The sequence below is a fragment of the Gorilla gorilla genome, chromosome 4, assembly GCF_029281585.2.
Source record: "Gorilla gorilla gorilla isolate KB3781 chromosome 4, NHGRI_mGorGor1-v2.1_pri, whole genome shotgun sequence".
Taxonomy (NCBI): domain Eukaryota; kingdom Metazoa; phylum Chordata; class Mammalia; order Primates; family Hominidae; genus Gorilla; species Gorilla gorilla.
Window position 1 is genome coordinate 81447957 of NC_073228.2, and position 27918 is coordinate 81475874.

General features: G+C 41.4%; 1 protein-coding gene across 4 annotated transcripts; it reads right to left on the reverse strand.

Moving 5' to 3' along the window:
• Positions 1–27918, reverse strand: TVP23B (trans-golgi network vesicle protein 23 homolog B). Of its 4 annotated transcripts, none has more exons than XM_031006731.3 (7): positions 27362–27918; positions 19270–19352; positions 16694–16838; positions 10073–10162; positions 8800–8931; positions 3460–3588; positions 1–1174 (listed from the first exon to the last, which is right to left on the reverse strand). In XM_031006731.3, the coding sequence occupies exons 1-7, from the start codon at positions 27371–27373 to the stop codon at positions 1148–1150; spliced, it is 618 nt and encodes a 205-aa protein (XP_030862591.1). In that variant the 5' UTR covers positions 27374–27918; the 3' UTR covers positions 1–1147. The 4 variants fall into 4 exon arrangements, with proteins under 4 accessions (XP_030862591.1, XP_030862592.1, XP_030862593.1 ...); XM_031006732.3 differs by having other exon boundaries at positions 26941–27368; XM_031006733.3 differs by lacking the exon at positions 3460–3588 and having other exon boundaries at positions 27362–27533.

Consider the following 27918-nt stretch of genomic DNA (forward strand, 5'->3'; position numbering starts at 1 on the left):
TGCCTTGTAAATAGTAGAATTTTATACAAATATAAAGTTTTGCACCTTCAAAGCTATCACTCCAATAAAACACTTATTCAATTAAACAAATAATCTTAAAAACTATTTTAACAATGTACAAATATATTCACAACATAATCTGCTGATTAAGACTTCAACAAAGTTTATAATACCTACAACAGAATTTACAGATGCCTACAATAGTTTGTAGATTGGTTTAATTTACAGTTACATAGATTGCTTTAAGAAATACCATTAATACAAATGCATAATTTACAATATCCCCATTATAGCAAGAAAAAAATAGATTCAGAAAATAAAATGTCTTTTAGGCATTTATTATGCCAAGTATGTAAATTATTATTCTCATTATGACATGAGAATAATGCTCTTTTAGTGGTAAAAGATCTATTAGCTCAAGGTCCACTGAAGAGCTTTCAATCTAGCTATCCTTTCTGTAAAATAAATAGAACAGCAGCAATCTCTGGGTATTCCTTAAACTATGATGATTCCACTTATATTAACTGGGCCTTAAGTAGATGACTTCTTACAAACAAAAATAAAATTTTATAAAGTAGTTAATACCACTGGCCCTAATTGTTTTCACTTGCTTGCATATGTCTAAGAAATTTCCCCACGAAGTACATATTAAAAACTAACAATTATTTCTAACTTATACATAAGCCAAAGTGCTCACTCTTACCATAGAAGCAAAACTTTCTCCTGAAAACAATCTACAGAAATAATATGTAAACATATAGAGCTTTGAGACAGACTAAGAACATCCTCCTATGTTGTATGGATCAAAATGCAAAGGTCTCCATTACCTGTGTAAATGAACACTTTCATTAACTTGGGATATACTGATATTACATGGCCGTGTGCATACCTATGGAATGTGCATACCTACACCACAGAACAAATCTTGACAATGTTTCTAGTGCCAACATATACTTTCTAACCCCAACTGCTGGAAAGGAAATAAAAACGTAATATGAAAACTACTTTTCCTTTTTATAAATAAAGTTTTTAAGTGGAAAAACAAAGCAAACACTCCTCGTTGCAACATGGACTAAGCTCTAAAAGGTTGAGTCAAGAATCTCTTCAGTTGTTCCCCAATGTAACAAAGCACATAAGCTTTCTCTATTCAGGAAGTCTGATCATCTCCAGTGTTCTGCAAAAGACAAAAAAAAAAAACTCCTTAACATCAAAGTTATTTCACTTCACACACCATGGACTTGGGGCCTAGGCCTAGGAAAACATTCTAGATTTCTAAGCAGAGCATTACCTTACATACAATGGCCCAATCACATTAAAAAGTAGACATGCTAGGCTGGGCGGCTTACACCTGTAATCCCAGCACTTTGGGAGGCCGAGGAGGGTGGATCATGAGGTCAGGAGATCGAGACCCTCCTGGCTAACACAGTGAAACCCCGTCTCTACTAAAAATACAAAAAATTAGCCAGGCGTGGTGGCGGGCGTCTGCAATCCCAGCTACTCGGGAGGCTGAGGCAGAAGAATGGTATGAACCCGGGAGGTGGAGTTTGCAGTGAGCCGAGATCGCGCCACTGCACTCCAGCCTGGGCAACAGAGTGAGACTCTGTCTCAAAATAAATAAATAAATAAATAAGTAGACATGCGCTAATGAAGTAAATCCATGGATACCATCATCCACCCAGCTGTCCAGTTTGTCTCATTTGAGCAGACGCCGGATACCATGTAAGACACTAACCCTATCCATGTTATGCCAGGTTTAAGGTTTAATTTCACCTGTATTCCATGTCCCTCCCCACCTTCAGAAACACTGAAAATTCTAAGGAAAAGAACCTAATAAGCACATACATGAAAGTTACCCTAAGGTGGACCACAGTAAATGTATATTGGGGCCATGGAAAAATCCTTCAGAATGAGATGATCATGTCCCTACATGAATATTCATTTTCTCTACTTTTCATCTTCTGTGAGAGAAACTGTACAGTAGAATAAAAAGAACAATAAATTTTGAGTACAGAGGGCTGGGTTTAAGATCTAGCTTTGTACCACTTATTAGCTGTATAATCTTAAGTAAATAATTTAATTTCTCGGGGCTTTAGTTATCTAAAATGTAATCCCTGGACCAGTGCCCTCAGTACCACCCAGAAACTTGGGAGAAATGCAAATTATGAGACTCCACCCCCAGATCTACTGAATACGGAGTCTGGAGGTGGAACCCAGCAATCTTGTGCCCTCTAGGTGATTCTCATGTATGTTCGAGTTTAAGAATCCCTGTCCTACATAATATCACTTGCCCAACCTACTGTACTAACCAAATGCAAGGTATTACTCATATAAAGACCTAGTCATGGCCGGGCGCCGTGGCTGACGCCTGTAATCTCAGCACTTTGGGAGGCCGAGGCGGGCGGATCACGAGGTCAGGAGATCGAAACCATCCTGGCTAACACGGTGAAACCCTGTCTGTACTAAAAAAACAACAAATTAGCCGGGGGTGGTGGCGGGCACCTGTAGTCCCAGCTATTCGGGAGGCTGATGCAGGAGAATGGCATGAACCCAGGAGGCGGAGCTTGCAGTAAGCCGAGATCACGCCACTGCACTCCAGCCTGGGTGACAGAGCAAGACTCCATCTCAAGAGAAAAAAAAAAAAAAAGACCTAGTCACTTTTCCCAAGAGATTTAACCAATAATTATTTACCTATGACTACTACTCATCCTGCTGAAAACCCTGATGTTGGGGTATTATAGTAAAATCCTTACGTTCTAGGGGGGAAAAAACATCTGAGTACAAATGTTATGGTCTTCTTGTGATTCAACTGTTCTCCCTAAAACCATACAACATACAGGCTGGGCACGGTGGCTCACGCCTGTAATCCCAGCACTTTGGGAGGCCGAGGTGGGCAGATCACAAGGTCATGAGATGGAGACCATCCTGGCTAACACGATGAAATCCCATCTCTACTGAAAATACAAAAAATTAGCTGGGCGTGGTGGCATGCGCCTGTAATCCCAGCTACTCATAAGGCTGAGGCAGGAGAATCACATGAACCCGGGGGGCAGAGGTTGCAGTGAGCCGAGATTGCACCACTGCACTCCAGCCTGGGCGACAGAGCAAAACTCTGTCTCGAAAAAAAAAAAAAATAAAAACATACAACATACATTCTGCAAGGGCATTCACTTAAAGCTCCCATAATTGATGAAAAACAACTGAACTTAAAAGTAATTTTAAAAAAATAAGTTATTATCAATGATAGTTTATCCTTCCTGGCTTTAAAATAATTTTAGAATACTGACAATACACTTCCAGACTGTCTTGAACACCCCCAAAGAGCAATTAAAACATCTTTATCATTATATTTATACAACTATATGCCTTTAAAACTTCTGTTCAGGAGCGTTTCATAAAAATTAAACTATGAAAGTTAGAAATAATTGCATTAGTCACTGATCACATCCAGAAAACACTTACTTGTCTTAAAAACTGCTTTCCAAAATATGAAGTAGCCATGCTGGTTAAATTCTTTCTGCTGCCCACCTTACACCTGATGTAACCATACAGGTTGGCACCTTGTAGCACCACACCCATAATAACCACTGCCTGGGACAAGGGAAAAAATAATCAATGGTTACTGGCCTGAAATTGACCTTTCTCTATGCCATAAATGAGACAAGGCAGATTGTCATGAGAAAGAGAAGGAAGAGGAAGCTCTGCAAAGCCATGATTGTGCCAGTTGAGATTTTCCAGAGACAGTTGCCAGAACAGACCCATCTGATAGATGCTCCGCACAAGGCACGAGTCATTCACCCAGCAAATATTTACTGGACACAACTGCTCTATGTGCCAGGCACCATGCTAGCTGCTGGGGATGCAGTGCAGGGGGAGCCTTCTTGCTCTCTGTTTCCCATTGGTCTGTGAGTAAAGTTAGGAAAAGTAAATGAGACTCAGGAAAGGTTCAAATGTTAATTATTCCTATAAGAATTACAAAAGAACAGTCAAGAGGTAGATCAAGTTCAATAAACTGAGAGCAGGTAGGGGTGAATCTCTGCTCTATGTGACAACTGGCTTCTGGTAGAGGGGATGCAATGCCCTAAGGTACAAATCAACAGATGCCTGCCTTCCCCGAGGAGGGAGACAGCTCCAAGGGGAACTGTACTTTTGCAGAGCTGTTTGTTCCTTTGAGTTTCATTTTCTCACCTATGGTCATCCCACTAGGATCAATGAGAAGTGAGAAAAAGAAACTCAAAACCCATTCTTTAAAAATTTCTAATTAATCTTAATTAGAAAAATTGAGACAATGTGAGGGATTCCCAAGGTTAAAGACTCTAATACAGCGATCAGCAAAGTTCTCCTGTAAAGGGTCAAATCATAAATATTTCAGACCATACAGTCTCTGTTGCAATTACTCAACTCTGCTGTTCTAATCCAAAGGCAGCCATAGACAATATATAAGTGGGCAAGGCTGTTTTTCAATAAAAACTTACAAAAACACGTTGTCGGGCTGGATTTGGTCTGCAGGCCATAGTTTGCCAACCCTTGTTCTGGAATAAACAGCTCATCGACCATTCTACTCTTTTATATCTGTGACAAGCAAAGCAGCTCAATGAAATGTCGTTTTCCAATCTAGGTTTATTCTCCTTACCCTTAACAAGATGTATAGCTGATTTTAATGTTTAATTAATAGATTTAAATGTTTGATTAATGAACAGGTTCACATTCCTAGTAAAAGAAGAGGAGGTGGTACTTTCTGTTCTAAACTTATGTTTCATGGAATTAAACGTGTTAGTGTAATAACAGGGTGCTAGTTTCCTAAATAAATATAAAACTGTGTATTTATTTGAATAAATTTCCTTTTAATTTCCCATGCTTCTCAAATGGGGCACTGCTGGGTATGTATATATCAACATGCCAGGGTACACCTGAATTCAAAGACCAATCACGGGTCCTGCTAAGGCATCGATTTACTCAATGGCAACAAATGTTAAAATCTGTAAGTTAAACTTCTGGTTTAAGATGGTGCAGTGAAGTCAGACATGAAGATCTCCCTCCCCTTAAGGTACAAACAGCAAACAACGTTTTTAAAAACACAAATAAACTAATACCAACAAACATAAAAAAGGGCTGGTGGCCAAAGAAAGAGCCAGGTTGGAGCAGCTCTACATAGCTCCAAACTCTGCAAAGAAGCTCTAAGGAAAATTTCACTAATTACCATCCCCAGGAACTTATAGAAAAGCAAAAGACCCGAGAAAAAAATGCAGAAACAGCCATGACAGCAGAAACTCCTCCCAACTAACAATGACCCAAACAGGCAGGAAAATCCCTGCAGCTGGCCATAGTGGTGCCACCGGGTGGGAAGAAGGCAGGAGAGGAAGCGCAGAAGGATCATTAATCATGAGAGATGATCATCTTAAGAGAAGTGAGGAGATGGGAGACTCATGGAGAGACTGGGTGAAGCCCATTCCCGTCCTGTGGTCTTAACCCATTTATTTTTATTATTTTTATTTATTTATTTTTATTTATTTATTTTTTGAGACGGAGTCTCGCTCTGTCGCTCAGGCTGGAGTGCGCTGGCACGATCTCGGCTCACTGCAAACTCCGCCTCCTGGGTTCACTCCATTCTCCTGCCTCAGCCTCCCGAGTAACTGGGACTACAGATGCCTGCCACCACACCCGGCTAATTTTTTGTATTTTTAGTAGAGACAGGGTTTCACCATGTTAGCCAGGATGGTCTCGATCTCCTGACCTCGTGATCCGCCCGCCTTGGCCCTCCCAAAGTGCTGGGATTACAGGCATGAGCCACCATGCCGAGGTCTTAACCCATTTATGCTGTAGGCTGCAATTTTGTGAATTTTTGCATGAGTGAAAAATCAGACCTTGGTGATGACCTTGAGCAGTAGGATATAAATAACTCCTACATGCTTAGCGTTCCAATAATGGAACACTAGGCATAAGTAGGTTAACACAGGATCAAACTGGCTTTCACATAACCTCTCCCTGTTTTGTTTTAAGGAAGTAGAAACACTGCTAGAAAAAGACTGGGCTGACTCTCTTGGATGGATGCTAAAGCTCTAAGGTCTTACAAACAATCCAAAGCAGAAGGGAAGAACCAGAAGAGAGTGCACAGCCAACCAGCAGACAAGAGCCCCACTAAGGAAGAGAACGCAAAACCAGGCAGCCCAGCCAAGACAGCAAGAGCCTGGCAAGTTCTCCACATCGCGTATCACACCTGTGTCTTCAGGCCACCAAACCCAGCACTGCAACTCCAGCTCAGAGCAGCAGCCACGTGCCTCAGACATCAGGAGAAGGTGGTCAAGGGGGATTCACCCGCACTAAACCAGCAGAAAGAGAAGGGCTGGACAGGACTGTCACTGTAAGGATAAGCAAAATGGATAAGGAAAAAGGGAAGTGCATTTATGCAAAACTATAGTGAAAAAAGAAAAAAGAAGCATAGTATACAGAAGATAGGTGAAGAATCTACTTGAAAAGAAAAAAAATCCCACCAAAATAAAAGCATTCCTGGGACTATTTCACCCTACAGAAAAACCTAAAGATAAGAACTCAAAAAGCATGAGGGTGAGATAACAGGAGATGAAAATGGAGCTGACAAAGCTAAGGAAATACAGAGAGAAGCCTTAGCTGAGCACTTAAAATAGTTACTGTTCTCTCCTCTGCACTCTCTACCCCATTACTTTGTATCATTAACTAACATCCCCTACTGTATTTTTTACTGTTTGTCTACCTTCCACTAGAACATAAGCTCTACTGGAGCAGTCAACTTGTTTACTGTCCCCTAACTTATCCCCCTGTGTCCCCAGACAGCTCTGACATAAGAGTGAACTCTTAAAATTGCTGAATAAATAAGGAAAAGATGAATATTAAAGCAACAATAGTAGATGAGAACAAATAAAAATGATCCAACATAAACGTAACGGGTACTTCAAAATGAAAGGTCAAACCATAGAACATAAATAAATGCAAAGATTTAACAGAAAAAATTTTCCTGATTCCAAGCAAAACTTTAGTCTGCCTGTCAGAAAGGCACAGACTCCAGAAAACTTGATATGGAAAGATAAATACAGATACATCTGGGTTACATGAACTAAAAAAAAAAACACCTTATGAGGAGAGATTACAAAGGTTAAGTAAGCCTGGCGTCAGACTTCTCCAAGATATTCAGTGAAAGAAAATGATGGAATAGCATCTTCCAAAAAGAAACAAACTGTGACCCAAGAATATTAATCCAGCCAGGTCATCATTTAAGAATAGTCAATAGGCTCATATGTTTAAACATGAGTCAAAAGAAAATGTAGCCAACCAATAAGTAAAAGGAGAAGCTGCAGTAAGACTGGTGATAGGCAATGAATCGACTTTTTTAAAAAACAGATCAAAGACTGAACAACCAGTAAGAAATATGTTTTCAAAAGATAACTATTATAAAACTTGGTAACACATACATTGGAACAAACAAGAGAGAAAGGAGGAAACTCATAGGAAGGAATATGAGTGTTTATTTTCTTCCCTTTCTAAACAGAGTCTATTAAGTCAATAAACAGGTTTAAGTACATTAATTAATGTTACAAAGAAAACCACTAGAAGGACTAAAATAAGACTATAATAAGCAAAACTCTAGAGGTAGGAGGAGGGAGAAGTTAAAGAAACCATATTAGCGTAAAGTTTCCCATTTTCCAGAGCAGGAACTCCATAAATACTGAATACATTTCCTAATTCTTGAAAGAGGGTAATGATATAAACATATAAAGTAATTAAAGGTAACTACCAGAAGAACTGAAAAAAGACAATAAGCTTCCAATAAGCTTCCAAATCCAAAGAAGGAAAGTATGAATGTATGAGCACACACAAAGAAGAAAAGAATCTATATCGCAAAATAGGACTAAGAAAATACTACAAATTAGGAGGAAAAACATAATTAAGGCCAAAATATATCTGATATCAATAAATATTGTGTGAAAATTCACACAATATTTATTGATATCAGATATAAGATAGAATAAGAAAAAATAATATGAGATATAAAAAAGAGTAAGACTCACAAATTGGGTCAAGTGACAAACTATATTTTCCAAAGACAGCAGCAACAATATCTCCTCTTCCACAAAGTCTTCTAGCACCTTCTTATTCCTTATCAAGAGCAGAGCCTAATTCCCATTTCCTTGAATGTGAGTGGACAGCAGAAGCGATGCTATGACATCTTAGGCTAGATTGTAAAAGCTTGTGAGCTGGAACACCCCACAAGTGAAGTACTGGGCTGCCACGTAAGCAGTCCCACCACCATGAGGCCACCATGCCATGAGGAAGCCCAAACGAAGGCACATGGAAAAACATGTGGAGAGGCCATGGGACCTCATGAAGAGGAGATGGCTCACAACCCCCATCATTCCAACTACTGTCTGACTACAACTACTCAAGACCCCAAGCCAGAATCTCCCAGCAGAGCCCTTCCCAAGATCCTGACCCATAGAAACTGTGAGATAATGGCTGTTGTTGCTCTAAGCCACTATGTTTTGGGGTGATTTGTTAGGCAGCAATAGGTAACCAAAACAGATTACCAACCATTATTTCCAGAAAAGACCACTAATAATCTAGAAAACTGGTGGGAAGGGGTTTTTTAGGATCTCTTCTCCAGTATTACAGAGAAAGGTAAAGTTGGGAAGCAAAACTTGGGAATTACATGATGAAGCTGCCTATTCAAGATAGGTCCCTAATGATAAGGACTCAGTTGTAGTTGTTGCTTCCTATGATTACCATCAGACATCTTAATGGATTATTTGAAAGTTCTACACTGATACTCACCAACCACTTTACTCTGAAGGAGAAGAGTGCACTAAAGGCAAATATCACCCACAGTACTGGACAGGCAATAAGTCCCAACCAAAAGATTCTTGATTCAGCCTCTGACACAGTTTTATTCTCTTGAGAGGACTCCTATAAAAGAACATAAATTCAATTATCATGTTGTGAAATTTATCAATAAAAAGTTCAACATGTTTAATAAAAAACATATTAACCACAAGTTCAAATATTAATACACATAGCCCAACTCCTAAGTTAGAACCCAAAAATACATGACTATCACTCTTGCAATTTTAGGAACTGATCTATATTAACTCAAGAATTTTGCATTTTCAGGGCAGGATGGATGGTTTACCACAACTCATGACAGTAAAGAGTGGTCTCTGATAGGCTTCTATTCAATTCTTCTTGCACTTGTACTATTTATTCATAAGGAAGCTCTAAATGATACCTTTCTGACCAATGATCAAGGAAATCACAGTTATAATCATTCTGGAGACTAAAAGGTCAAATTAGGGTCCAGAGGAAAAAAAAAAAACGGAATCAAGGGATTCTGGACAATAATCAAAATGTCTTAGCAATACCCAGGAATTTACAAGGGTGGTAAGTTGTTTCCAAGGTAGATTCTATAATATAAAAGAATACAGGCTCATTGAACACAGTGCCACTTTCTTAAAATAACTTGTCAATACCCTTGGTGTACTGTCGCCAAGAATTTGGTCCTCTGCTTCCAAAACTTATTTCCACAAGGAAAGTGAATATTCACTATAGTGTAGCAGGCTAACCCAAAACAGACCAGGATCCCCAGGGCTCCTGAAGGCAGAAGCTTAGGAATAGAGTGCTCTGATCAGATATTCTATCCAGCTGCACTCCTCCTCCTTTTTCCTGCCCAGAAATGAAAGACAACCACAGGAGCAAAGACAGAACAAGATGTTAAAAGCAGTTATCTGCTGGGCACAGAGGGATTTATGGAGACACTAACAAAGGCAACACAGATCTTTTATCAGCAATCCCTGACAGGCAGCTTAGCACACTGTATGAACTCAGACCCAGTGTCTTCTCTCAAAGGATTCTGTTCTGTATATTGCTTGTTTCTGGTCTGAACTAGACAGAAAAATGCATTAAATTCTAGAAGGCCATCTCCTTTAGTGCTGACATGCCAAGTGATTTGGTATAGTGTTTTTAATTCTGAATACTTCATCTTCCAGTATTTAAATATAGTCTACAAATAATTTAGCTGATAACATTATTTAAAACAAAAAAGGCACTTTACCTTTCTAGATTCAAACACCCAATGGCTCTTTCCATCTTCATCAATGTGATTCCACCAACGTAGGCCAACCATTAGTCTACCTGTGACATTCTGGTGAAGATTAATATAAACAGGCACATTTTAAAAGCATTATTTAAAGATCTATCACAAGCTCCTATCTTAGTGTAACATTTCACAAACAAAAACCTTCAGCTTTACCTCCATAATATCCAGTCAGCAAAGACTACTATGTATCAGGCCTGGCTAAGCGATTAAGTAAAATGGTAATGGCAGTACTAACAGGGGTAGAGGTGACAGAGCAAGCAACAAGTCCACCCATAAACATTACACCTTCTCTTTTCCCTCATGAACAATTTGCCCTTTCTCCAGTTCCCTAATTTTCCCTAAACCCCTTGCTATTTGGTTACTATGACCTACTTTACATCCTGACTATAGCTACATATATTTTACAACTACATATCCCTGAAAATGATTATAGACACTGGCCTTCAGTCAGTCTCTCAAGTGTACCAAGCTCTTTTCCTACTTACTAAGGTAACAAATTAGTTTGATAGCTTTCCTAATCTTTATTTACTCAACAAATATTTAGTGAGCATCTACTATGTGCTGGTAATACAACAGTGACTAACAGATACCAGCTCCTTCCTCAGGGAAAGAGGTGAAGAGAGGCAGACAACCAATGCACAAATGTACCATTACCAACTGAGTTAAGTCCTGCAAGGGAAAAGTGTGAGATGCTTGAAGAGTATAACAGGGAAATTTGATCTAGTCTGGGTATCAGAAAATGACTGAGGAGTCAACATTTAGAATGAAATATAAAAGATAAATAAGAATCAACAGTACCATGGATGTTTAATTAATGGTGTCCACTAATAGATTCAGTGGTTCTGTGAACCTTGATGGGTAAAAAAAAATGTTACCTTCATTTTCATTAACCTCTGGCTAAAATTTAGCATATCTTTAAATTATGAATGTAGACAACAAACTATGAATGTAGGTAAAATTAAAAACACCCTGACACAATAGAAATCACAGGCATTTTTTTATTTTGTACTGTATTTGCTGCAGTTACCTCAAAATATTGTAGTTTTGTTTTTTGTTTGGTTTTGTTTTGTTTTTTGTTTTTGAGACAGAGTTTCGCTCTTGTTGCCCAGGCTGGCATGCAACGGGGCGATCTCAGCTCACCGCAACCTCTGCCTCCAGGGTTCAAACGATTCTCCTGCCCCAGCCTCCCAAATAGCAGGGATTACAGGCATGCGCCATCATGCCCAGCTAATTTTGTATTTTTAGTAGAGATGAGGTTTCTCCATGTTGGTCAGGCTGGTCTCGAACTCCCAACCTCAGTGATTCACCCGCCTTGGCCTCCCAAAGTGCTGGGATTACAGGCGTAAGCCACCATGCACGGCCTCAAAATACTATTTATGCTCACCACTGCTTTGAAAGTAGTTAGCATATCATTAAATTATGAATGTAGACAACAAACTATGAATATAGGTAAAATTAAAAACACCCTGACACAATAGAAACCACAGATATTTTTCATTTTGTACTATACTTGCTGCAGTTATCTTAACATATTGTTTATGCTCACCACTGCTTTGAAAGTAGTTATTAGACCTGCCACTAGATCTTACCATTAATAAATTCATAAAGTATAGTAGTCCTCCCTTATCTGCAGGGGATACATTCCAAGACCCCCAGCAGATGCCTCAAATTGTGGTTAATACCAAACCTTATATATGCTATATTTTTTCCTATAAGTACATACCTATGATAATGCTTAATTTATAAATAATGCACAGTAAGAGATTAATAAGAAATAAAAATAGAACAATTATAACAACATAATCTAATAAAAGTTATGTGAATGTAGTTCTCTCTCCTTACACAGTATCTTCCTGTTTAGTGTAGCGTATAGCAGTAACTGAAACCGCAGAAAGTGAAACCTCAGATAATGGGGGAACTACTACACATATAACTCAATCAGAAATTTACTTTTTTAATATTTTTAAATTATATTTCAATATGTGACTTCCTTTGAAATCTTATGTATTTTATATATGTGAAAACTTATTCATGAGTCTATGAAAGGGGCCCATGGCATAAAAAGATTAGGAATCCCTGTATGAAGGTGATGTGGGAGGAAGAAGAGCATTCCAGATAGAGCAGCAGGCACTGATGCCCTAATGAAGAAAGTACAATCTATGGATTTATGGGACTTGGTCATTAATTGGATATGGAGTAGGAAGGAGGCAACTGATACATTTCTGGTTTGCTCAAGTAAAAAAATAGTGATTCCAGGCCCCACGAAAGGGAACACTCAAAGAAGAAGAGCTTTTGGGGAGTGGAAGATGACAAGTAGTATTTTACACATGTTAAGATATAAGATGCCTGGCCAGGCGTGGTGGTTTACTTGGGTTCAAGACCAGCCTGGCTAACATAGTGAAACCCTGCCTCTACTAAAAATACAAAAATTCGCTAGGCATGGTGGTGCATGCCTGTAGTCTCAGCTATCTAGGAGGGTGAGGCAGGAGAATCGCTTGAACCCCAGGAGGCAGAGGTTGCAGTGAGCCAAGATCACACCACTGCATTCCAGCTTGGGAGACAAAGCAAGATTTTGTCTCAAAAAAAAAAAAAAAAAAAAGATTTGAGATGCCTTCAAGACAGCCACATAAAAACGTCAAGAAGACACATGGAGAGGCCTTGAGTTGTGAGGACAAACCTGAATGGAGATACAGATCTGGGAGGCAACACAGCTTACAGATCAGCAATTAAAACCAGAAGCACAGATGGCACTCCTTAGGAAAGGGATACAGGAGAAGAAAAGGAAGAGTCTTATGAGACCAAAATTCCTATGGGAGAGATGCTAAGTGAAAAAAAAAAAAAAGAGCTGGCAAGGGAGGCCTAAACCAGAGGTCTCTTCTATAGGCATTTTCAAAGAATGCTCTCAGAATACTTTCAAACTCTTCTGTGTTCCCATTTTCTAACTCTTTATTTCCTGCTTTTATCTTTATTAGTTTATTTTCCTGATTTCTCACGCTTATTGCTTGTTTTTGAAATTTCTGGACTCAAGTAGTCCATTATTTTCCCTCTTTCTTGTCTAAAATAAAAGGCTTTAGTCTATTATTTTCCCTCTGAATTCAGTTTTTGACATATTCAGAAAGTTTAACTGTAAATGATCACCATTAAGGTATAAATAACCTATATTTACAGTTTTTGCTTCCTTTTAAACCCAAGATATGCAGTAGTTCGCTTTTTAAAAAGAATTCCAATTTTGACAACTACTTTCTATTAATTTCTAGTTCTGTTTCATTGGAGTAGAAAATGTAGGTGCTTTGGGCAATTTTATTTTGATTTTCTTCACAGTGATATTTAGTCAATTTTTGTAAATGCTCCACAGGCATTTAACAAGAAAGTATTCTCTCTGTCATACAAAGTCCCAAATACTGCTATCAAATTGATGTTGCCAATTATTTCATTCAGATCCTTCAGAACTTATTTATTTTTTGGCACTTTGGTTTGTTAAAGATAGTAGTTTGTTAAACTCATCATAATGCTTTTCTGTTTTCTAATATTTCCAATTTTTTTACTATACATAGTTTGATATAATTTTACTCTGTGAATGATCTTCACTGTGATTCATAAAATCACCTTTTTTTGTTCCTCTTAGTGCTTTCTTACTCTGATCCATATCTCATCTGATAATAATACAATGCCAAGTTTCTTTTTGTTTGAGTTGATCTGATGTTATCTTTGCCTTCTTTTATTTTTTCTAATGTCATTAATTTGGTTAGATCTTTTGTTTGGACTTTGATTTCTGACCAATCTTAGTGTTCTTGTCTTTAAATGGGTAGTTTAATCAAATTACATTTCCTATTATAATGAATTTGCTATTACTTACATCACTTTATACATGTACTTTCTGATTTAAGCTTCCTTGACAGTTGCTTTGTTTTCCTTCTTTTGCTCTATGAACTGTTTTACTTGCTCCATCTTCTCCAATGTTGCAGAAGATACACGACTGGTTTTAAATTTTACTAATAGTTGCCATTATTTTTTTTTTTTTTGAGATGGAGTCTTGCTCTGTTGCCCAGGCTAGAGTGCAGTGGCGCAATCTCAGCTCACTGCAAGCTCCGCCTCCTGCCTCAGCCTCCTGAGTAGCTGGGACTACAGGCGCCTGCCACCACGCCCGGCCCATTTTTTTTTTTTTTTATTTTTAGCAGAGATGGGGTTTCACCATGTTAGCCAGGATGGTCTCGATCTCCTGACCTCATGATCCACCCACCTCAGCCTCCCAAAGTGCTGGGATTATAGGCGTGAGCCACCGCGCCCAGCCATAGTTGCCATTAAATTTTTAAAACCATTATTTAACCTTTTTTACTCAATTTGTCAGAGTGAAGAATAAAATAAAAACCAATATAAGCTTTAGCATTTAAGCATACCTTTAAATTATTTTCCCTTCTCTACCTCTTCTTTATCTTCATTAACATCACCTAGGGCAAGCCTATCCAACCCTCTGCCCACAGGCCTCATGCTGCCCAGGACAGCTTTGAATGCGGCCCAAGAGAAATTTGTAAACTTTCTTAAAACATTATGAGATTTTTTTGTGTGTGATTTTTTTTTAAGCTCATCAGCTAATGTTAGTGTATTTTATGTGTGGCCCAAGATAATTCTTTCTTCCACTGTGGCCCAGGGAAACCAAAAGATTGGACACCTAGGGGTTTAGATGAAGATTGATTTTTTGTTTTTTTAGTAAGTACATTGAGATTTATAACAATTATGACACATCTCTATTTTAACTGTTTCAGAACCCTGCCTATCCCAAGTCCACTAATAATTTCCCTATTCTTGACTTCCTAATTTTGCTTCATATCTCCATTGTTTTGCTATCTATAAGTAATTTTGCCAAGGATAAAAGGGTGCCATTTTTTAAGCCCTTGTTTAAAAACAAAAATAAACAAACAAATAAACCTTATCAGAAAATAAACTATTTTGATTGCATTTTTTAAAACTCTAAACCCAGAAAAATTTTAAGAGTTTGGAAATTACCAGGAAGAACTGACTGGAAAGCATGTTCTATTTGGCTGAACAGAAATTTTATGAACAACAAAAAGAATCGTGTATCAAAACTGTGAGCAGTATGTACTAAATACTTTGGAGCATAAAGTAACAGAAGAAATTCAAAGAAATGCAAGCCAAAGAAGACTGGACAAAAGAAAAACCTAAAGGAAACAGACCTTTGAAATCTTCCTTCTCAGCATTATGCGGCCTATGGAAACTGGCCATCACCAAGCCAACCACTTCAGATATCTTTAAGAATTAAAAGGTGGCCAGGCGCAGTGGCTCATGCCTGTAATCCCAGCACTTTGGGAGGCTGAGGCAGGCAGATCACTTGAGGTCAGAAGTTCGAGACCAGCCTGACCAACATGGAGAAACCCCGTCTGTACTAAAAATACAAAAAAATTAGCCAGGCGTGGTGGTGCATGCCTGTAATCCCAGCTACTCGGGAGTCTGAGGCAGGAGAATCACCTGAACCCAGGAGGCAGAGGTTGCGGTGAGCCAAGATCACGCCATTGCACTCCAGCCTGGGCAACAAAAGTGAAACTCCGTCTCAAAAAAAAAAAAAAAGAATTAAAAGATCTAAAAATGGCTACATTGGTGGGTGTGAATAGGGTTGTAACATCTTACTAGTCTTTGAATCAGTATATGTCTCTGAAACTCCAAAATCAGCCTTTGATTTTTTTCTCCACTATTTTACTATATTTTCGAACACACACAGTTAAATTTTACAGTGAATACCCAAATATCTATCATCTAGAGTCCATATTTAATATTTTATTATGCTTACTTATCTATTTATTATGTACCTATCTATCCATGCATCCCTCTAATCATTGTTCTTGAGTTTGAAACCATTTCTTACACTCCTTTCTATCCCCTACAGCAGGGTGTCTCAACCTTGGCACAACTGACATTTTGGGTCAGGTAGTTCTTTGTTGCAGAGGGGCCGTCCTGTGTGTTAGGATATTTAGCAGCATACCTGCCCTCTAGCCACTAGATGTCAATAGCACACTCCTCCCACCTCTAGTCATGACAACCAAAAACATTTTTGGACACTGACAAATATTCAGTAGGTGGAAAGCTTGTCTCTGGTTGAGAAACACTGCCTTAAAGCATCCACAGGAGCCTTTTCAAAAGGTAGGTATTTTTTAGGTATTTGTGGACAAACTACACTGGGGCCTTATCTAGAAATTATATACAACACACCTACAGGTAAGCCTGAAGCAAAACCCATGGTATAGATTAGAAGCAACATTGTAGGGTCTATGGTTGCTAGTCACATTTGTTTGTTTATTTGACTTTAAAGCTGATGTAGGTTAGAATATGGCACAGAAAAATCAGCAGCACAGTAACCTACATGTCTCATCTTGTATTGTCAAAGGGAAAAAAATGAAAAAAAAAAAAAAAACAACTACATGCAATTTGATATATCTAGCACTTCAACACAGATGAGGTTTGAAGTAACAAAAGATTAACAATAATGCAAAATGCTAACTCTCATATTTTTATACATCATTTTCATATTAAATATAATTTTAAAATAAAAACAATCAAAATTACCTTCACTGCCCAAAAGTCACACGACAACAACAAGATAATTGTCACCATACACGTAATAAAGCTGCTGCTGAGCAACTCACAGAGAAGATAGACGATGATTGCACTGACTCGAAAGAATAAGTGGAAAAACGATGCTACTGGATGTCTGAAAACCAAAACACAATGAAAGAAATGCAATTACATTTTACTACAGGTACTAGCAAATGTAGAGAAAAATGTTTTAGCCACCGTGTAACTGTGAAGAGTTTTGTCAAAATAAAAGAGGTGACTTTAGTAGGAGGAAGCAAACCTCCTAGCTCTCTTTTTCTTAAGCCCCACTATTTGACTAGGCCCTGTAGTTACAGAAAATACACTATGCACAGATGACTTTAACACCTCATTGAATATAAACTTTCATAAAATAGATAATAAAGAATTTTATCTCTCTTGGAGAAATAAGGAAACTGTATCTTAGAATTTGAATCCTATTTTCAAATCACGCCAAAAGAATTCCTTAGCCCTCAGAAATCACTCAGACATTAAGACAAAGTTATCAGGTAGTTTGTTTGTTTCTTTTTTTTTTTTTTTTTTTTTGAGACAGAGTCTCGCTCCGTCGCCCAGGCTGGAGTTTGGTGGCGCAATCTCGGCTCACTGCAAACTTCACCTCCTGGGTTCACGCCATTGTCCTGCCGCAGCCTCCCAAGTAGCTGGGACTACAGGCGCCTGCCACCACGCCCGGCTAATTTTTTGTATTTTTAGTAGAGATGGGGTTTCACCATGTTAGCCAGGATGATCTCAATCTCCTGACTGTGGGGAAAAGCAAGAGAGATCAGATTGTCACTGTGTCTGTGTAGAAAGAAGTAGACATAGGAGACTCCATTTTGTTCTGTACTAAGAAAAATTCTTCTGCCTTGAGATTCTGTTAATCTATGACCTTACCCCCAACCCCGTGCTCTCTGAAACATGTGCTGTGTCAACTCAGAGTTAAATGGATTAAGGGCGGTGCAAGATGTGCTTTGTTAAACAGATGCTTGAAGGCAGCACGCTCCTTAAGAGTCGTCACCACTCCCTAATCTCAAGTACCCAGGGACACAAAAACTGCGGAAGGCCGCAGGGACCTCTCCCTAGGAAAGCCAGGTATTGTCCAAGGTTTCTCCCCATGTGATAGTCTGAAATATGGCCTCGTGGGAAGGGAAAGACCTGACCGTCCCCCAGCCCGACACCGGTAAAGGGTCTGTGCTGAGGAGGATTAGTATAAGAGGAAGGCATGCCTCTTGCAGTTGAGACAAGAGGAAGGCATCTGTCTCCTGCCCGTCCCTGGGCAATGGAATGTCTCGGTATAAAACCCGACTGTACGTTCCATCTACTGAGATAGGGAAAAACCGCCTTAGGGCTGGAGGTGGGACATGCGGGCAGCAATACTGCTTTGTAAAGCATTGAGATGTTTTATGTGTATGCATATCTAAAAGCACAGCACTTAATCCTTTACCTTGTCTATGATGCAAAGACCTTTGTTCATGTGTTTGTCTGCTGACCCTCTCCCCACTATTGTCTTGTGACCCTGACACATCCCGCTCTGGGAGAAACACCCACTAATGATCAATCAATACTAAGGGAACTCAGAGGCTGGCGGGATCCTCCATATGCTGAACGCTGGTTCCCCGGGTCCCCTTATTTCTTTCTCTATACTTTGTCTCTGTGTCTTTTTCTTTCCTAAGTCTCTCGTTCCACCTTACGAGAAACACCCACAGGTGTGGAGGGGCAACCCACCCCTTCACCTGACCTCGTGATCCACCTGCCTCGGCCTCCCAAAGTGCTGGGATTACAGGCGTGAGCCATCGCGCCCAGCCTGTTTCTTGTTTTTTAATAGCTTTTTTGAGATATAATTCACATATCATACAATTTACTTATTTAAGGTAAACAATCTAATGGTTTTTAGTACATTCACAGATTTGTACAACCATCACTCCAATTTTACAACTTTTCATTACCCCAGACAGAATCTTTGTACCCACTGGCAGTCATTCCCCATTTACCTTCAAACCCCTCAGCTTCTAGCAACAGCTAATCTATCTTCTGTCTCTACAGATTTGCCTATTCTGGACATTTCATATAAATGAAATCATACAATATGTGGTCTTTTGTGACTGGCATGAAAGATGAAAGAAAAGTAAAAAACAGCATTTTAGCAGGGTTCAAGTAGAATTTTCTTTCGATAAATGAATTTCTTTAGAGAGAATTAAATTTAGAATAGAAATGTTATGTGATTTTGAAATGTGCACAATAAATCAAAATGTAATGTATCTATAGAAACTATATAAAGAAATGGTACATTCTTGGAAAATAGCATAGAATTAAAAACACAGGTGTTCAAATAATTGGATTTGCTGATTTTAAAACTCAGTATTAAGTATGCCAATTATTCACAAGAAAATCTGAAATGTCATCTTTGTCGTACACTAAATGTCAAATTAGCAACATGCAGTACTCACAAGCACATTCAAACAACTCTGCCTTGACTCCCATCGGCTAGCACTGACATACACACAGAACAGCACTGGACACTAACACAGCTCATGCAACTTCTCTCCTCCTACCTGATTTTGGCTTTTCTTGGTCTATTAGTCGTCTCCTCTTCCGCATCAAACAGTGAAACATCTTCAGTGTCATCATTACTATCCTGGTAGGAAAAATAAATGGTCAAGAAGCAAAACAAAATTCAGTGTTTACACAGCCACTGCATGCAAAGCTGCATACTCATCAAAATAGAAGATAAAATAATGTGGTTACAGCATCAGGAATTCAAAACCTAGGAAAAGGACACATGCAGATCCTCCACTCCACCTCCTCAAATCATCTGGCAAAAAACCCAGAGAATAATCGAAGTCTCAGCTCCTCCATCCCTGCCCCTAGGCTGCACCATCTGAGAAAACTCTGGGGTGCAGATGAGGCTACTACAACTTAACACCTATCCTCCTCACCTGTTCTCTCCCAAGTCACAGAGCAAGCCGAGGCTACTGGGGATAATCTCAAGGTTTCTGACTCCTTCACAAAATCATCTGACTGCATCCTTAGTTCCATGACCCCTTCTCACAACTCCTTCTCTTCTTATCCAAGGCTAAACCAATTATTTGTGCTCAGAATAACTTCTTTTCATGCCTCCTCAGGGATTTGTTTCATCATTTTCCCCTGTATTTACACTTTCTTCTATCTTCAAGTCTATCTATTGGATCTTTCTTTTTTGTTGTTGTTGAAATGGAGTTTTGCTCATCACCCAGGCTGGAGTGCAATGGCACGATCTTGGCTCACTGCAACCTCTGCCTCCCGGGTTCAAACGATTCTCCTGCTTCAGCCTTCCAAGTTGCTGGGATTACAGGCGTGTGCCACCACACCCAGCTAATTTTCACATTTTTAGTTGAGACGGGGTTTCACCATGTTGGCCAGGCTGGTCTTGAACTCCTGACCTCAGGTGATCTGTCCGCCTCAGCCTCCCAAAGTGCTGGGATTACAGGCATGAGCCACCACGCCCGGCCTCTATTGAATCTTTCTAATCAGCATATGCATATAAACTTCTTCAAGGCCACTTATTAGGCAAAAAAAGATTTTTTTAAGAACCCTGATCCTGAATCTCCCCTTCAATCCTCTACCTTCCCAAAGCATTGCTTCCTTTTACAACCTTAGGCTTTTTTTTTTTTTTTTGAGATGGAGTCTTGCTCTGTCGCTCAGGCTGGAGTGCAGTGGCGTGGCCTCAACTCACTGCAACCTCTGCCTCCTGGGTTCAAGTGATTCTCCTGCCTCACCTTCCCAAGTAGCTGGGACTACAGGCGCGTGCCACCATGCCTGGCTAATTTTTTGTACTTTTTTAGTAGAGACAGGTTTCACCGTGTTAACCAGGAGATTTCATGACCTTGTGATCCACCCGCCTCGGCCTCCCAATTGCTGGGATTACAGGCGTGAGCCACCATGCCTGGCCCCATAACCTTAGGCTTCTAAGAGTGGTTCACACCTCAATTCACTGCAATTCCCCTCAACTACAACAAACCTGATCCTGTTCCTCTCCTAGCGCCACTCACCAGCCTCCCTGCCTTTATCCCTCTCTATTCCAGCCTCTCCTTTACATTACCCAGAGCAATCCTCCCAATATGGAAATCACACCATGTCACTCTACTGCTCAAATTTTTCAATGGCATCCCTACAAGTATAGGATAAAATTTAACTCCTTCACATAAAGCATAGAAGATCACAGAATCTAATGCCCCCTACTTGCTTCTGACACTGTCTTCATTGAGCACTGTTGAGCACTGAAGCAATACTGTTACTACATGGTCTCTAAGAACACTACGATCTCTCTCCCATCTCCTGCCTTTCACATGTTGTCTCAGAAAACTCTTCCCTTCCCCATGCCCTGCTCACCAAATACCAAATCATCCTTCAAGTTTTTTAGCTCAAATACTGAAATAGCTGAAAACCTGTCTCTGAAATCCCCATGTTCCCACAGCACTTGGACGAATCTCCATTTGAACAATTATCTCAGAGTATTCTTATTGCACATCTACCCGCTCCTACCTCCATATAGATTAAGCTGCTGGAGGACCTAGAAGACAAGGTTTTTTTTTTTTTTTTTTGAGACAGAGTCTTGCTCTGTCGCCCAGGCTGGAGTACAGTGGTATGGTCTGAGCTTACTGCAACCTCCATCTCCTGGGTTCAAGCTAGATTCTAGTGCCTCAGCCTCCTGAGTAACTGGGATTACAGGAGTGTGTCTCGGCTAATTAGCCTGGCTAATTTTTGTATTTTTAGTAGAGACAGAGTCTCACCACGTTGGCCAGGCTGGTTTCAAACTCCTGACCTCAAGGGATCCGCCCACCTCACCCTCCCACAGTGCTGGGATTATAGGTGTGAGCCACCACACCCAACCAAGACTGTCTTTGCATTGTAGTAAATCCTAGTGTCTAGCACAGCATTCAGCCAAGTGGTACAGTATTTGTTGAAGGCATGAGTAAATAAGCAAAGGAGACGATAATATACAGCTGACTGTGATCAGGGCTGAGAAATCTAAGTGCAAATGGGAGCCAGGGAAGGAAGCAAATCATTCCTACTACAGGGCACTGGAGAAGCTTTCTGGAGGAGAGTTTGTCAGCTGGGCCCTGACAGTCCGCGTAGGCCTCCCTAGACTAGGTATATTTTGAAAGGCACAGGTGGGAATACAGGAAGTTTGTCTAAGAAATGGTCAAGTAGCTCATGCAGTAAGTGATGGATGCGAGAAGCTCCTACTGAGCTAAGGCTGAAAAGGTAAAATGGATTCAGATCTATGAGACTAGTGGTTCTCAACCTTGGCTACAATTAGAATGCTCTTTTTCTTAAAAAACAAACAAACAAACAAACAAAGGCTGATACTTGGGTCCAGCCCTCAGTGGTTCAGATATAATTGCTTTGAGGTGTGATCATAACGTACAGCAAGATTGAGATCCACCGTATGATGTTATGAATAAAAAGCTGAGGCCTTCTGCTCTCGATCCCAACAGTCTAATCGCCATCCAGCGGCCAGGGAGACTTTTTCACATCAAATCCTATCATTCCCCTACTGAAACCTCTCAGCACTATGACTGAAAAACAGACTCCCTATCATGACCTATCATGATCTGGTCCCTGCCAATCTCTCAGGCCACTCACTCTTCATTAACTGTGGTAGGCTGAATACCTCCTCACCCCTCCCAAAAATGTTTAGGTTCTAATCTCTGGAACCTGTGAATATGTAAATTTACTTGGCAAAAAGAATTTCACAGATGAGATTAAGTTAAGGATCTTGAGGTCAAGAGATCATCCTGGATTACCCAGGCTGGTCAGATGACGTAATCACAATGGTCCTTACAAGGGAAACAAAGGAGGGTCAGTGAGAGAAGGTGATGAAACAAGCAAAGTAGAGATGAGAGACAGAGATTTGAACAGGCCGTGCTGATGGCATTAAGATGGGGAAGGGATCCCAGGTGTTTAGAAGCTGAATCAGGCAAGGAAACTGATTCTCCAGAACCCCTACCCACACCTTGATGTTTAACCCCTTGAGCCTCATTCTGGACTTCTGACCACCAGAACTTTACAACAGTACATATGACTTCACTGCCGCAGTAGCAACAGGAAATTTATACAGTACCTAAGCTCCTGCCAGACTGGCCATTTTTTTTTTTTTTTTTTGACACGGTCTGGCTCTCGCCCAGGCTGGAGTGCAGTGGAGCAATCAGGGGTCACTACTGCAGGCTCTACATCTCAGCCTCCTGAGTACTGCAAGCCACCATATATAATATTTTAATTTCTTGCAGAAATAGGGTCTCGCTATGTTGCCCAGGCTAGTCTCAAACTCCCGGGCTCAAGCAATTCTCCTGCCTTAGCCTCCCAAAGTGCTACGATTAGAGGCATGAGCCACCATGCCCAGGCTGGCCTTCTTTTCAGTTCCTTAAACATGCCAAACTTGGGCCCCGTCAGGTTCTTTTGCACTTATGGTTCATATTACCTAGAACACTATTCTCTTACCCTGCTCTTTGAAAGACTGATTTCTTCTCATTTATTCAGTAAATACTGAGTGCCTACCAAGTGCCAGGTACTGCTGTAAGTGGTACAGATTTAAAAAAAAAAAAAAAAAGACAAATAGCTCTGCACTCCTGGAGTTACATTTACTAAGATGGGGAAGACCATGGACACAAAAGATTTCGGGGCAAAATCAGCAGTTTGATTTTGGACATTTTAAGATGCTAAATGACATTTTAAGATGCTAAAACCAAAAAGCGTTGAAAGGGAGATCCATTGGAGTGTTTTAAGTGTAAGACTGCATGTTCTGACTCACCTGTTAGAAAGAGAATTCTGGCTACTGTAGTAAAAATCTGGAGCGGGAGGGGAGAAGAAGGAGGGACAAAAGCACAATGCTAGGAGACTGGTTAGGAAACTACTTTAATCACGAGGCCAAGAAGTAATGGCTTGGTCTAAGATGGATGCAGTGGAGGTGATGAAAAATAGATTCCAAGTACATTTTAAGGTAGAGCTGACAGGATTTGCTGATGGACTGACTGGGGAGGTGGAGGAAGGGTAAATAAAAGGAATCAAGGAAGATTCCAAAGTTTTTGTCTTGAACAACTAAAAAGATAAAGATGGCTAAGACAGACTCCTGGCATTCCAATAATTAGAGATCACAAAAATAAGAAGGAATAGGCTGTGGGGACCGAAAAAGAAGTACCAAGGAACATAAGGTGAGCCAGGAGGGGGTAGTGTCCTGGAAACCAAACAAAGTGCCTCCAGGAGGAGGATCCATCATCTGTGTCAAATGCTGCTCATAAGTAAGATGAAAACCAAAGAGAGACCACTGTATTTTTTTTCTTTTTTTTGAGACGGAGTCTCGCTCTGTTGCCAGGCTGGAGTGCAATGGCGTGATCTTGGCTCACTGCAACCTCCGCCTCCCGGATTCAAGCGACTCCCCTGCGTCAGCCTCAGCCTCCCGAGTAGCTGAGACTACAGGCACATGCCACCACCCCCAGGTAATTTTTGTATTTTTAGTAGAGACGGGGTTTCACCATGTTGGCCAGGATGGTCTCCATCTCTTGACCTCATGATCCACCCACCCTGGCCTCCCAAAGTGCTGGGATTACAGCCATGAGCCCTGCGCCCAGCCATGACCACTGTATTTTTAACAGGTCATCGGGGAACTCAGTAAGAGCAGTTCCAGTACGGTTGGGAGAGGGGAAGAGAGACTGGAAGAATTAAAAGACAAGTACATATGATACAAGTCTTTAAAGGAAAAAGAATGGGGTGACCAGTGAAAGAGCATGTGGTGTCAAGTTTGTTTTTTTTGTTTGTTTGTTTGTTTGTTTTGAGACGGAGTCTGGCTCTGTCGCCCAGGCTGGAGTGCAGTGGCGTGATCTCGGCTTACTGCAAGCTCCGCCTCCCAGGTTTACGCCATTCTCCTGCCTCAGCTTCCCGAGTAGCTGGGACTACAGGTGCCCGCCACCACCCCCAGCTAATTTGTTGTTTTTTAGTACAGACAGGGTTTCACCGTGTTAGCCAGGATGGTCTCGATCTCCTGACCTCATGATCCACCCGCCTCGGCCTCCCAAAGTGCTGGGATTACAGGCGTGAGCCACCGCGCCCGGCCAAGTTTTCATTTTTTAAGGTAAGAGAAATTAAAACACGTTTATATGTTGATGTGAGCAAACGTTTAAAAGGATTAAAAAACTGATGATGCAAGAAAGAGAATTACTAGAACAATGCCTTCCAGTAGGCAAGAGGAGATGGAAACCAGCACACAGTAGACAGGAAGACCTAAGAATGGAGCACTGACAGTCCAATTATCATAAAAGAATATGAGACCCCGAGTAAACATGCAAATAAATAGGCAGCTAGTGTGAAAATTGTCTTCCAACGGCTTCCATTTTCAGTGAAACAAGAAGCAACGTTACCAGCTGAGAGAGGATAAGAGAAGAAACGTTGAAGATTTGAGTTTTAATAGTTGCCTAAGGCGAGAGGGTGAAGGGGCCATGGAAATGTAGAATGACCGCCTGGCAGCACTAAGGGCTCGACTGAGGTTCACGTCACAAACTTATCAAGTGGGAACAGTCGGCCGGGCCTGGCGGCTCACGCCTGTAATCCTAGCACTTTGGAAGGCCGAGGCGGGTGGATCACCTGAGGTCAGGAGCTCAAGACCAGCCTGGTTAATATGGTGAAACCCCATCTCTACTAAAAATACAAAAATTAGCCGGGCGTGGTGGCGGGCGCCTGTATTCCCAGCTACTCTGGAGGGTGAGGCAGAAGAATCGCTTGAAGCCGGGAGGCGGAGGTTGCAGTGAGCCGAGATCACACCATTGTACTCCAGCCTGGGCAACAAGAGTGAAACTCTGTCTCATAAATGAATGAATGAATGAATGAATAAATAAATAAATAAATAGTGGGAACAGTCAACATGGTTGTGTTTCTCCAGCCTCATCCGGCCTGGGCGCAGGTTCAAATGTCAGAAGCATGTGAACCTGAACAACTCCATCTTCAATAGGAGCTGGGTAAAATGAGGCTGAAACCTACTGGGCTGCATTCCCAGACAGGGCATTCTAAATCACAGGATGAGATGTGAGGTCGGCACAAAATACAGGTCATAAAGACCTTGCTGAAAAAACAGGTTGCAATAAAGGAGCCAGCCAAAACCCACCAAGACCAAGATGGCCACGAGAGTGACCACTGGTCGTCCTCACTACTAGACTCCCATCAGCGCCATGCCAGTTTACAAATGCCATGGCAACATCAGGAAGTTACTCTCTATGATCTAAAAGGGGAGGAATGAATAATACACCCCTTGTTAACCATATCACTAAGAAATACCCATAAAAATGGGCCACCAGCAGCCCTCCAGGCTGCTCTATGGAGTAGCCACTCCTTTACTTTCTTAATAAACTTGCTCTCACTTTGCACTGTGGACTCACCCTGAATTCCTTCTTGCCTGATCCAAGACTTTTTTTGTTTTGTTTGAGACACAGTCTCCCTCTGTAGCCAGGCTGGATGGAGTGCAGTGGCCCGCGGCTCACTGCAACCTCGGCCTCCCCAGTTCAAGCGATTCTCCTGCCTCAGCCTCCCGAGTAGCTGGGACTACAGGCGTGCACCATCACGCCCAACTAATTTTTGTATTTTTAGTAGAGACAGAGTTTCACCAAGTTGGCCAGGATGGTCTCGATCTCTTGACCTCATGATCCACCCACCTCGTCCTCCCAAAGTGCTGGGATTACAGGCCTGAGTCACCACGCCCGGCCAAGGACCCTCTTTTCGGGTCTGGATCGGGACACCTTTCCTGTAATACAGCTGAATTTAACCATTATTAGATTTTCTCCGCTCAAGGCATCTCCTCATAAGCAGTCTTTCCTGACCATAAATCTTAGTTGTCCTATCCTCAGACACTTGTTATTTCATCACCCTGCCTTTGCAATTATCTGAAAATATCTTTGGTTATACAATTTATCGTGTCTCCCCACCCAACCCCCATCTCCTAGAACCCACTTCCCTAACCCGAAAATACGGGGCAAGAAACCTGTCTGTACTGGTCACAACCCTATCCCTGGGCCTACAACCGTGTCTGAGTCATAGCAATCCCTCAACAAATTTTGTGTGAACCGAAAGAAAAAAACACTTAAGACAATCTAAGTGACTATAAACAGTAGTTTTTTCTAAAAATATTATTAATCTTACGAGTCTCTGGTTGCCAACATGCGGACTACAATTAACTCTAAGAGCACAAAGGAGAGAATCACCAACAACATTAGTCTGGAAACAGCAATTTGAAAGCGAGGCTCTGGCGGTGTCGCCGATTCCTACAAGACAGCATCGCACCCCTGGGTGTCAGGAAGCTAAGAGGCCAGCAGGCCGCTCCTCCTCAACTCCACCCCGGCAATAAGGGTTGAGGAAAGAGAGACCCCCACTCGCGCTGGTTAACAATGGGCGTCCCCACAGCCGCAAGAAGTACTTGCACTGTGCACGGGTCACGCCTCCCCCAGCGGCCTCAGAACCCCCAGCAGCCCTCCTCAGACAACTACCCACAGCCCTCCACTCCCGGCCGCCCCGCTCCTCCTCGAGTTCGAGTAGCGGGCGCGGGGGACGCGGGCTCCAGTCCCACGGAACCTGCAGAGCCAGTCCAGGAGCCGCCACCCTCCCAGCGCGCCCTCAGCCCCTCACCTGCTGCAACATGGCGGCCCTACGCCAGCCCTACTTCCGGGAGCCACGTCAGCGCAGCAGCGTGCGGGTCCGGGTCGGAACTGACGCGACCCGTCACCAAGGGCCAGCAGGGACCACTGTTAAGAGCCTCAGTCCGGCCTCACTTCCGCTTTGAGGGAGCAACTCCAGGGGCGGGGCGAGCGGGGGCGGGGCGAGCAGCCCTGACACGGTGGAGGCGGAGCCTGGAGCAGCAGCGAAAGGGAAAGGCATTGGGGCCACAGTGGGCTCTAAGTGGAAAGCTTCATGGTCTGTTTTACGGAAGTATTTGCTGTCCACCCAATGCAAATTCTAAAGTCGTTCCCCCAGCGTCGCTGCCCCGAATGCAGGGGGGCGGGGTTTTATTGTATAATTTTCTTTAAATATTTTACAAAGACTTACTCCTGTACAGTATTACTTTTGTACTTTAAATTGTAGAAGCAACTTTTTAAAATATGTTCTTGCAGAGAAGTAAAACGTTAAGAAAAACAAGGCAGGAGGACTCTAGAGTAATTAATGGACGGTATTATTATGGGAGGTAT